At 42.2% G+C, this 12,913-nt stretch overlaps 1 protein-coding gene across 11 annotated transcripts in view; it reads left to right on the top strand.

Moving 5' to 3' along the window:
* The window catches only part of LOC101939719 (beta-galactoside alpha-2,6-sialyltransferase 1-like), a 104,390-nt gene that overhangs the window by 78,953 nt on the left and 12,524 nt on the right, over nucleotides 1–12,913 (top strand). For all 11 annotated transcript variants that reach the window (XM_065556989.1, XM_065556994.1, XM_065556991.1 and 8 more), the window contains 2 exons: nucleotides 8,213–8,314; nucleotides 12,001–12,175. In XM_065556989.1, coding sequence (XP_065413061.1) covers nucleotides 8,213–8,314; nucleotides 12,001–12,175 — 277 coding nt within the window. The remainder of the gene's footprint in view (nucleotides 1–8,212; nucleotides 8,315–12,000; nucleotides 12,176–12,913) is intronic.

The raw sequence follows: 12,913 nt of genomic DNA, 5'->3' as shown, positions 1-12,913 counted from the left end.
ATCTTACTTCTCAGGCCTTTCTCCTGCAGCTCTTCTTCCCACTTGGCCTATTTACTCTTGTCAGATGGGTGGAACCTCTCAGGCTGGAGAATGCAAAGCAGGGCTGTAGCATTATGTGTTTTGAAGCATTTGCCCTTTCTAAACTTTCCAAGCCAGAAAATCCTGCAAGAAATCTAAAAACTCCAAGAAGTTCAAGACAGACGTTTCTTCCTTTAAGTGTGTCCATGTCTCCTCTCCTCTGCCTCAGTTGGATGACAGGCAGATTTCATAAGAAACTGACCACATTAGTTGACAAAGTTACGCAAGCCCTTGATAAACAGGAGGAGGAAAAGGTCACTCTGTTGAGGATTCCCTTCAAATTAAGAAAGTTGGAGGGGATTATGGTTTTCCTATCATAGAAGCCGTGGGGGGAAAAATGAGAGTGAATCATTCCACCCTAAAAAGAAAAGGTCTGTTGGCAGAGTTTCCCATAAGCCATATTAAGTTCAGAAAGAAAGAGAAGTCCCCTCCGTCCCAAGGACGGATGTATTTGTTTATATGCTGACTTTTAAAAAAATCATTGTCTTTGCTGAGGATGCTGTGGACCATGTGGACAGCACATTGATCAGAGTTATATAAACAATTGTGAATGCCTTGTATAGGAGATTGTCAAAGCCTTGGCCTGTCCCAGGGGATGTAAGTAAGATGGGTATGAGCTCCCCAGCATCTTAACGGGAGACTTCTTCAGCCATTGTGGAGATGAGTGATGAACAAGGAGTGAGGCACCCGGTGTTTCGCACATCGTTTTTTTACATAAAGAACCAGAAAAGATTTAATCTGAGGTGTTTCCCGACACATTTGTTCTAAGGTTATGTGGCCTAATGCAAAGCATGTCGAAGTCAATGAGAGTCTTCCATTGAGTTCAATGAATGTTCGATTGGGCGCTTAGTTTTAAGAGCAGAGGAGTATTGCAGCAGACCATCAATGAAGGATCAGAGCCCCAAAGTGCTAAGCATGGTACAAACATGACAAAAAGGCTATTCCTGTTAAGAGGTCACAGCCGAAGAGAGGGCTCGTCTATACATGGAGCTATTCCAGAATAGCTACTCCGGAACAGCTATTCCTGAAGAACTTGGCGCTTAGGCTAGGTCTATACTACGGGAGGGGGTTGACCTAAGATACGCAACTTCAGCTACGTGAATAGCGTAGCTGAAGTTGCGTATTTTAGGTCGACTTACCTGGCTGTGAGGACGGCGGCGAGTCGACCGCTGCCGCTCCGCCGTCAACTCCGCTTCCGCCTCTTGCCGCGGTGGATTTCCGGAGTCAACTGCAGAGCGATCAGGGATCGATTTTATCGCGTCTTCACTAGACCCAATAAGTCGATCCCCAATAGATCGATTGCTACTCGCCAATCCGGCGGGTAGTGAAGACGTGCCCTTAGATAATTTACTCAGAATAAGAGTCTCTTTTTCCAGATTAGTTTAATCCACTTTGGCTAGAATAAGTGTGTTCGCAAATTGAGTTATTCTGAAATAGCTGTTGTGCTTTACATTCACACCCTATCTCATTCTGGAATAACTTTCATGTGTAGACAAGCGCTAAGAGACACAAGAGACAACCTGTAATTTTGGTATAATGTCATGAAATACATGAAGGGATAGACTTGCATCTCTAAGATTTAAAAACTGTTTTGGGAGGTTTTTTAGCCCTAGCAGATAACTAGAAGTAATATTTTCTTTACTTTTAGATTTAATCAATGGATTCAACTTAATTCGCCTCACATTAAGACTTCAAAATTAAAAGTGAAACACTGCCCAACAGGGAATGACCGATGAGTTGGGGCCAGGAGCCAGAAATTAACCTGTAGGGGTTGATGGTCACTATTGGATACAAGGGCAACTGAAAAATTGGAAAAACAAGGCCAGTTTAAATTTCTGACTGGAATATAGTCAGTCACTTTCTTGCCTTGTAGGGCATGTCTACACTGCACTTTTAACACCTACAGCTGGCCTGTGTCAGCTGACTTGCCCTTGCAGGGCTTGGATTATAGGGCTGTTTAATTGTTATTAATTAAATTAATTCCAGTTCTCCAGTTTTATGTTGGAGTCTGTTTTTGAAGTTTTGTTGTGGAAGAATTACGACTTTTAGGTCTGTACTTGAGTGTCCAGTGAGGTTGAAGTGTTCTCCAACTGGTTTTTGAATGTTATAATTCTTGACGTCTGATTTGTGTCCATTTATTCTTTTGCATAGAGACTGTCCGGTTGCAGATGAATGAGCCCCTGATGGTGTGTGGCTGATGTGATTAGGACCTATGATGGTGTCCCTTGAATAGATATGTGGACAGAGTTGGCAATGGTCTTCGTTGCAAGGATAGATTCCTGGGTTAGTGTTTTTATTGTGTGGTGCTTGGTTGCTGGTGAGTATTTGCTTCAGGTAGGCGAGGACTGGCCTGTCTCCCAAGATCTGTGAGAGTGAGTGATCGTCCTTCAGGATAGGTTGTAGATCCTTGATGATGTGCTGGAGAGGTTTTAGTTGAGGATTGAAGCTGATGGCTAGTGGCATTCTGTTACTTTCTTTGTTGGGCCTGTCCCGTAGTAGGTAACTTCTGAGTACTCTTCTGGCTATGTCAATCTGGCTATGTCAATCTGTTTCTTCACTTGACCGGGTGGGTATTGTAGTTTTAAGAAGGCTTGATAGAGATCTTGTAGGTGTTTGTCTCTGTCTGATCTGAGGGATTGGAGCAAATGCGGTTGTATCTTAGAGCTTGGCTGTAGACAATGGATTGTGTGATGTGGTCTGTATGAAAGCTTGAGGCATGTAGATAAGTATAGCGGTCAGTAGGTTTCCGGTATAGGGTGGTGTTTATGTGACCATCGCTTATTAGCACTATAGTGTCCAGGAAGTGGATCTCTTGTGTGGACTGGTCCAGACTGAGGTTGATGGCGGGATGGAAATTGTTGAAATCATGGTGGAATTCCTCAAGGGCTTCTTTTCCATGGGTCCAGATGATGAAGATGTCATCAATGTAGCATAAGTAGAGTAGGGCATTAGGGGACGAGAGCTGAGGAAGCGTTGTTCTAAGTCTGCCATAAAAATGTTAGCATACTGTGGGGCCATGTGGGTACTCATAGCAGTGCCGCTAACTTGAAGGTATACATTGTCCCCACATGTGAAATAGTTGTGGGTGAGGACAAAGTCACAAAGTTCAACCATTACTTTGCAAACTGGACACCATTAAATTAGGCTTTAATAAAGATTGGGAGTGGATGGGTCATTACACAAACTAAAAACGATTTCCCCATGCTATTTTTTCCCCTACTATATCTCACACCTTCTTGTCAACTGTTTGAAATGGGCCATCCTGATTATCACTACAAATGTTTTTTTTTTCTTCTGCTGATGATAGCCCACCTTAATTGATTAGTCTTGTGAGAGTTGGTATGGCAACCCCCATTTTTTCATGTTCTCTGTATATATCTTCCTACTGTATTTTCCACTGCATGCATCTGATGAAGTGGGTTTTAGCCCATGAAAGCTTATGCCCAAATACATTTGTTAGTCTCTAAGGTGCCACAAATACTCCTTGTTCTTTTTGCTGATACAGGGTAACGCGGCTATCACTCTGAAACATATTAATTTTGGCTTTTTTCATTCGTTGTATGTACCCACGTTTGCCAAGGCTGTGCTTAGAGGAACAGCTCAGTTGGGCTTTATCATGTACATTTCCTTGGTGAGAGTATATTCAAAATTTTTTGCATTCTCTAGGCTTCCCAGAATTCAAAATGATTAGATTTGTTTAAGTATGTGAAATCCCTAATCAAGTTGAGATTAGAGGATATTAATAAGCAACTAAACAAGGCTCTTGTTTCCATTACAACTATGTCACCTTGATTCCCCCTTATTAAAAAGACTCATGGATATCTAGAGAGTTTGTCCAATAACAAGTTAAGGAGGGCCTTAACAGCTCTCAGTTTTCAGTCTATGCAGACAGCTTAAATCAGAAGGCTGATATACTGGCACTGAGAAACGTAACCACCTCTGTCCATGCAGCTCTGGGCAGGCAGAAGGCCTACCCTATTATTTATTATACTGTAATTTGTATTGCCACTTGAGGTCAGAATGGTTTTCCATGCTTTTTTTGTCCTGGGCGCCTTTTTCTACAACCTCTCAGATAACAGAATATTTATTAGGGACTAACAATGTATCTGTGATCCGAGTGGTTGCCCTATTTGCATGGCCAGCAGCTAAAATCAGGAAAAGACAAATGGCATGGTGATTATATGTTTTAACTGATTTATGTTCTTTTAAATTTTTATTTATATGTATTGTAATATTTTAAAATCCTGGATTTACTTTTAAGTTTTATTGTAATATGTTTTGGTTTTGGTGAATTGGCTTACGGCTAAGTTGCTATTAATAAATTTGACTTGACAACAGACAACAAGTAATTACAATGGGCAGACAAGGGGAGTACAATTAAACAGTGAGAGAGTTGTGAAATAAGCAATGGTCACAGCACCCCAGCTATCCATCCAGTAAGTGTTTTGAAGCCATCACTACTTAGCTGGGTTAATCAGGAAGAGCTTGTTACAATCTAGTGAAAGGGGCACAGGTTGAAACCACCCAGATAAGACAAAAACCAGAGCTTCATACTCCAGAACAGGCCAGTTCACTACCTGCTCACCTCTTCATTCTGTCTCCTCGCTCTATGGGATTGAAGTTCAGTCATCTGCTCTCAGAGAATGAGGGCTTGTATACACTGGCAATTTACAGTGCTGCAACTTTCTTGCTCAGGGGTGTGAAAAAACACCCCTGAGCGCAGCAAGGTTCAGCGCTGTCAAGCGCCAGTATAGACAGTGTACATGGAGGTGGTTTTTTTAGAGCGCTGAGAGAGCTTTCTCCCAGCGCTCTGCCGGGACCACACAAGCCATGTTAAAGCACTGCCGCGGCAGCGCTTTAGTGTTGCCAGTGTAGACTAGCCCTGAGTTCCAGGTTGCTGCTTTGGAATAAGGGTTGACTTTTTTCAAAGAAGTACAGAGGGTTTAGCTACATGTATTCTATTAAAATTCCTGGGTAAATCCCCTGTACTGCCTTGGAATTTGCAACCAAATTCTCTAATCCATGTTTGTTCCTCTTCCTTTACATGAATTTTTGTTGCTCATAAATCTTATCTAACTTCCTCATCAGAATTCTCCTCTCCCATGATTTGTGTTATCTTGCTGCCTGCTGTGTCCCAGTGGTCTCTGCTTCCTGACTAATGGATACAACATAAATTAAGAATTGGACTTTGTCCCTTTGTAAACTGATCTTCCCATAAGACATGTTCGACAATTTAAGTCCTTACGCGTCTGTGTGTAATTGTGTTACTGGGTCAATAGTATGTTCTCCACTTTGGAAGCTATCTCCTGGGGCCACATATCCAGTGCCAGCCTAGCTATGATATGCAAACGGTGCCAGTGAAAACATTTGTCCTGCTTCTGCAACTGTATATATATAATTATGCAGCTGTAGTTATTCCAATACAACTCCCCACGTGGATCCATGTGTTCTGGGATAATGAGTGTTAAACGGAAGGGAAGATGGATGATGGAGAAGTAGAGAGGAAGACAATGACACAACAAAGTACGAGGTAGGAGGCTGGGGTAGGTAAAGGGATACCATTCTTCGGGTACACGTCAGCAAATGTGGTCTAAAAGGCTATAATCAAATGAGTTAATTAATCCAAACGAGATTACATAGATGATAAATGTACTAGCAAGTTATATGGTGAATTAGCAAGGCAATCAGGAAACAATGAAATCAGCTAAATAAGAACAGAACAAATAGGCAATAATCAATGCCTCGGCAGTTAATTAGGAGCAAAACAGCTGGGCAAGACAAGTAAGTGTGGTAGCAATTAAATGACAGTTGGTTGAGTGGAAAGAATCAATCAATTGATTAAGCAGAACAGATAGGCACTAAAGGCAATAAGTGGTGAGATCAGTTAGCTCTGTTGATTAAATGTGGAACCTAGAACTGATAGTCAACAAATTAACGCCATGCAGAGCAAACAATAGCAGGGTGTGAATGAGGTTGCAGGAAGTTATCAGATTGGTTGCAGAAGTAGGGGGCAGTGACAACTGCAGAAGAAGTTTAGTGCCTATGTCTTTGCATCCAGTTGTACTTAGTACCTGCCCTGCTTAAAAATGGGGGCAGGAAAGATGGCAACAACCCTACAGTTCTGATCTTGAAAAGGTCCTCTCACATTTGCTACATCTCTGTGCGTTCGTGCTGCTGGATGAGTCTAGAGAGAGGCCTGTGACTGCTGGATTCATACTCTTTCATTCTCTCCCCTTCCTTTCTGAACAACTCTGCTTCTCCTCTCTGAGCCCGGGTCTACACTCCAAAATTACTTTGGTATAACTACGTGTCTCAGGGGTGTGAATAATCCACACCCCTGACCAACGTAGTTATATCGACCTATGCGCTGGTGTAGACAGCGCTATGTTGGTGGGAGAGCTTTTCCCGCTGACATAGTCACTGCCTTTCAGGGAGGTGGAGTTATTAAGCCAATGGGAGAACTCTCTTCCGTCAGCTTAGACCTTTAGACACTTCATGACCCTGTGTCAAGGACCATGAGTCTTGCACCTCCTACCTATGCCTACCAACACTTGGAATCTTTCCTGAAATGCTCTTCTTGGCCCACCTTCTCTTCTGCCCAGGATGGTGCTAAAAAGGATCCATTTTGTTTTGTAAAATATCTGGCAAGAATCCCCTCTCCCTCGGCTCTGCTGTGTCCCTCCTCCCCTTCCTGCCTTCACCCCACTCTGACACCACGGTCACTGCTACTCTCTGCCACTCTTCCTCGCCCTCTCCCTGCAATCCCGTCCTCTCCAAATGCTTTTAGCTCCCACAATCCTGGGAGTTAAAAACTTACATCCTGTCATTTGCACCTGGAAAGGATTGTGTGCACCAAGCTGCACTTTCAAACTTGACAGCCACATTTTTAAAAGTGACTAAAATGTATTAAATGGTATAGGCTGAGGAAGCTATGCAGTACACATGGCAGGACTCTGGGCCTCAAACCTAATTTTCTCTCTCTCTTTTTAAATTAAGAACATATACCAGCAAACTCTTTTTCAGTTATAGAATAATAAGCATCTGGAATGGCCAGGCAGACATGGTTGTGATGTACTGGTAATGGGGACAGCCAGAATAGCGATGGGATGCTAGCAATGGCTGGGGAGGCGGGGGGGGGAGGGGGAAATAGCATATTTAAAAAGATGAATCAACTCGTTCTGAAATAGCTCCCGTTTGGCTTGGATTTCTGAGGGGCTGTCTGGCATAGTCAGGGTTTTCTGACTGCCCTCTTCCTAACCAGATGTTAACAAGCAGCGTCTGTTTGAATTGTGCTAATTAATAAAAGGACAAGCCCCTCATTCAACTCTGTTTCTCCTGTAAACAGAGCTCCAAAGTGGACTTCCCCAAGTTCAACTCTCACCTGCCCTGTGGCAGTTGTTGGATCACTAAAAGGATAAAGCTGCCCCTGGCTGATTTTTGTCACTGTAACTTAGCACCAGTGGCTGTTTGGGGGAATTGACACTTGGAACATTATTCTGAGTGTAACTCTGTGGGTTTGTATTTACCGTGACTGTGAAGTGTTGATTGTTAAAACTTGGCCCATGCATGCTTTTTTTTTTTAGTGAAATGTGATCTGAGCAGCCTGTTACCCTATCCATATGTTTTTCCTTTTTGGCACTGTGTCTATAATTGCAACAGAGTTGGAGAAATGCATGTAGAATTAGATGTCTCAGTTACCACTACTACTCTTCTCCCGACTAATTTGAGTGACTGTAATTATAGTGGCTGAAGTCCACATGCACTCCAAGCCGCTGTGTGTTGCCCATATCCTCTCCTTTCTGAGTAAAGTCAGGTAGAAAGGGAGATTTGATATGCATAGGTATGCAACCACTGCTCCTTTGACACTCCACTAGATCCTGACCTGCTGGAGGCAGGAGTAGCAGCAGAATTAAAAGGCCAGGGCATGGTTGCTAGCTCACACGAGGAAATACTTTTCTATAGCATGTATAATCCAAGGATAATGGAACACTTTCTGAACTTCAACCAATCCTACCACCTCGTCCTTAGTAGTCGATGGGTATAGCCATGCTTAGTAATACTTTACTGCCTGACCTTCCACAGATTGATACATATTCTGCTGTGTTAGAAATCATCTTTCCTTTTCTCATTCAAGCTTGTAACTGTCGAAGAGCAGAAGTTCCTTACAGATACGTTGTACAATACTGGAATCTTAATTGTCTGGGATCCAGCACCTTATCATGCCGAAATTAATGAGGTAAGTGAAGAACAGTGTTGTAAATGAGATTTACAGGGTAGCTGTGACCTCATTTCTTGCCATACATGCCTGCATGTTGAGGGTCATTCCTTTTAAAGTTGTTGTTTATTCCTCTGGCATGCTAGATGTAGCAATGTATGTGTTCGCAAGTTCCTTTTTCCATCCCGGTATGCGATCAGCTCCTGTGATTTTTGTCACAGCAGTCAGGGAAACTGTGAATTTGAGTAAAGTTCATGAAATGCCCCCATGTGATGCTGAGACCTTGTGTGCTAGGTTGCAATGCCCAGAGTGGGGAGCCGGGCCCAGCCCCACAGGTCAGGAGCAGCAGGTGCATAGAGAGTGCAGAGTGGGTTCGCTGTCCATTTCTCTCCTCTCTGCCCCTACCCCCGAGATCCCTGGCTTGCCCCCTTTCCATGACAAAACATTTCCATGACAAAACCATAGCCCTACTGATAGGAAATGTGTGTCTTTTCCAGACAAGGGTGAAGGGCCCTGAGTTGTCTATCTTTTATTGCCACAGTAAGTTTCCCATTGACTGATCTCACATTAAGGTGACCACTACTGTATATAACATTCTCAAACTTGCGGGAGAGTGCTAGTCTCCATTGTCTCAAGAATCCATACGTTAGGCTGGACAGTCTGACCACAGTGGCCATTTTGGTTTTGAAAGCACCAGTCTGTCATAAGGTATATTTTAATGGCTTATAATTGATAAGAAAGCTCTATTAAAAGGGCAGCAAATTCCTTTACTCATGTCAGCTGGATTTCTGTAGGTATTGGATTCATAAACTGGAGTTACTTGTGTAGTGACTGCAGAGTAGCTGCACAATAGCTCCATTAGTAGTCATCACAACTCCCTCTCTTAGTAATTGGGTAGATCACCCATGTTGGCAGTATATTCAGAACTTTATTGCAGAACGGTATCCTGTGGTGCCCCCCTCATCCAATCAGAAGTCAGAAGCTTTGAACCATCTCCTCCCTTTAAATTATAAGAAAATAAAATCAAGGGATGTTCTTCTCTTTTTGCGACGTTTTTATTGATTGTGCAGTCTGTATAGTCGGAAATGGGAGAGTTTGTTCCATTTTTAAAATAATTAAAAATACCTCTCAGCATTTGCACTGAAGAAGAATTTCAATATCTGAGATACTGCAGCATCCTTTGATTTGGCCTCATTGTTCTCCCTTTTCTGTCATGTCTCCTCATTCCTGATTTGCACTGGGGTATCTCAGTTGAAGTCAATAGTTACATCATTGTACAAAACAATAACTTACCTTGACAGTTTCAATAATAAGTAAATATTCTGTCAATATGCTAATTTATGGAGCTTCAGCATAATATTGCAGGGCCAGAAAGCACAGGACCATCACTCAAGTGGCGCAATAACAAAGCTAAGGATTATACTACATCAAACAATCTCAGCAAGCAAAGCATGCAAAATGATAAACAGCAACAGCTTCAAAAGCCAGTCCAGTGTAATTAGCAGACAGAAGATATGTAACTCTGAAACACCTGTCCCCCCTCTACAGGAGCAGGACTGAAAACTCTGGACTGTGTGATTGAAAGTTATCTTTCAGAAAGAGAGGCACATTGCACCAGTGCTAGCCTAGGAGGCCCGGGTTCAATTCCTTGCTCTGCCACAGACTTTCTGTGTCACCTGGAACACGTCACTTAGGTCCTGATCGTAAATCCCATTTTTAGGCTACACTACCATTCGCAAAACTCCTGCCAAATCCTGTAGGCACCTAAACTTGACACCTACATTTTCAGCCTAAAAGTTCCCTCCAGAATAAGTTTCTGCCTCCAAGCATGCCCACTGCCACCTGACTCTAGGTGTCTGGACACCTATCCCCAACCTAAGCCCCGGAGCAATCCACAAACCAGGAGGAGATAGGTGAGCAAATGCCTATCTCATGTGCGGAGCCCGATGCGGGAAGTGTGCTCAGAGGTAACCTACCAGATTGGTTCCCATTCACAATCGTTTTTAACTTTTAGAAAGCCAAGGATTATAAAAACACTTCCATGCAATCTTCACTTTGAATCGGTACAGATACGACTAAACAAGGAGTCCCTGCAGTGTTCCTAAACCCCACTTCGCAGCATTGTGCTACTGCATCAGAATCTAAGTGAAGTCATTTGGAAATTAGCTATAAACAAGTGTTTATAAACTAGTTTATTGTTAAAGCTGAGAGCAATGTAGAAGGGAAACAAACCTCAAACAGTGAAAAGTTAATTTGATTTTTAAAATTCGTGCAGCTTCAGTAACCCATGGTGCTATTTGTAACACACAAAGAGTTATATCTCTAAAGGGTTGCTGATCCTTTGGAGTGTACATCTGCTACAGTCCTCAGCTCTGCTGTCTCTCCTTAGTCTTTAGGTCACACCCTGACTTCCTAGATCAGAGACATTGCTTATAAAATGTCATCTGAATGTCCAAGCCTTTGTCTAGTTCTACGCCCCCAAAGAAGCAAGGGTATATATTTAGCATGCTTAAGAGCCTCTACTGAGCTAGGCTGGTACTTATTGCCTAGTAAAACCTCTCTTCTAGATGGTCCGAGAGTTTAATGAAACATAAGCCCTCCTTCAGTATTTTTACTGAAGTAAGGTAGTGAGAGGAAAGCTTATAAATTTGAAAGCTCACAAATACACACAATTACAGTTCACTGCACATACTGTACATTATCATCTTCTGATGCAATGTTGTGACAAAGATGCTTGTGTACCAGCCTTGGAATATGACCTTTTGTTCTCTGAGATTAATATAACAATTAAGAATGGTATAAAAATGACTCACTGCACGTAAGATTGTCCTTTCAATGTCTTTCTAGGCCACATGAACAGTCCTGCCAGCTGGGTATTCTAGAAGGAGAGACGATACAGTGTAGTATCTCCTAAAATGTTTGAGAATGAAACGGAAAAGAAATTGGATCTTTTACAGATTTTATTGCTAGTGGGCTGCTCGCTTTCATGTAGCAAAATCTTCTCCCTGAATCTCCCAATTTAAATATCAGGAAGACATTAAAGACCTGATCCAAAAGTCTATTGAAGTCCTTGGAGTTCTTTCCACTGACTTCAGTGAATTTTGGATCAGACCCTAAATGCAAATAAAAATGAAATAGTTGATAAGACACTTTTGTGAACTGGATCACTGACACACCCACCACTGACATGTGGAAGATCTTAATGCATTAGAGATGAGAAACTTAGAAGGATTAGAACTCCATAACAATCTACTAAAAGATGAGATGATTCCCCGTCAGTCTTCAGTATGAGGGTGTCTTATAATAGAGACTGCAAGAAGGCGGGGTGGGGGGGATATGCCATTTCTCTGCATTGCTTTATGAATTGCAATACAGCCTGGTGTGATTGCATGTCAAATTACATTCCACTTGTAAAGAAATTTCTTTCACAGCATCTTTAAAGTTACATAGTGGATATTGTTGTAGACTTTTGTGTTCTGTTGTGGGTGCCATGGGCTCACCTGTCTCTTGCATGATAGCTCTTCCATCAGCACCTTGCCCTCTGAATTAGAATGCAGGTGGAATTTCAAAGGGCAACCTGTTACATGAAAGATAAGTTACTGCATCCCACAGCAGTGCAGAACAATAATAGATTCCTTAGGTGTTTTGTGAGAGATCTTGTCCTTGAGGGGAGGGGGAAAGGATCTGACTTGTTAATTCTGTTTTAGTGGTACAGAAAACCAGACTACAGTTTCTTTGCAAACTACAAGGTGTATCGTACTAGACATCCGGAACAGCCCTTTTATATCCTGAACCCAAAAATGCAGTGGCAGCTCTGGGATATTCTGCAGGAGAACTCGCTGGAGGAAATTCAGCCCAATCCACCTTCTTCTGGAATGCTTGGTAATGTACCTGCCCAGTAAATATTTGGCTTTATTAGTTTTGGATGGGGCTTTTCCGTTTATTGAAGAGCTGATAAGGGTCGTGCTTTCTGTTTATCAGATTCAAAGCAGCCCTTTGGAGATTCCTAACAATGTTCAACTTCAGTAAAAGGCAACGTTTCCCATCTCAAAACAGCAGCTTAAGTATGTTAGAAAACAGCATTTCTCAGCAGCAGCTCTCAAACTGTTCCGTGTAGCACTGACTCCAGAAATAGCTATACTCAGATTAAAAACAGATGGAGGCTGGAATGTTAGGTGCAACAATGTCAATTGTCAATAAAAGGTGCAATCACCTTTTACTGGTCACCAGCATTTCTAGCCAATAGGAAAAGAGCAACTCATATCTGGTCTGATCTGAAGCACAGTGATGTCTTTCAGGGCTTTCACTGCTATTCCTTTTCATTGCTTTTTTTAATTTTAACAAGCGAATAAATTTATCAGCTCACTATTGCAGTCAACAAAGTTTTATTTTCAAATTGATGAGCCATTACCTATTATGGGATAAGCACAGTTCAAAAAGAAAGATTTGATAAGGGAAAAAGTTGTCAGAACTCAGTAATAACTAAAAATGGTAAATAATTCCCCCTCAGCCAGCCTTATCCCTCATTCTAAAGCCCTTTTGTTTCATCACCTTGTGCTGATCTCAAAACATTAGTGAAGAGGCCCATTCCCCTCCCAGACAGAAATTCTATTGTGGCCA

Source organism: Chrysemys picta, chromosome 9 (assembly GCF_011386835.1).
Source record: "Chrysemys picta bellii isolate R12L10 chromosome 9, ASM1138683v2, whole genome shotgun sequence".
Classification (NCBI taxonomy): Eukaryota; Metazoa; Chordata; order Testudines; family Emydidae; genus Chrysemys; species Chrysemys picta.
The sequence above is the reverse complement of the archived record's forward strand: the minus strand, read 5'-3'. Positions and strand labels throughout refer to the sequence as shown.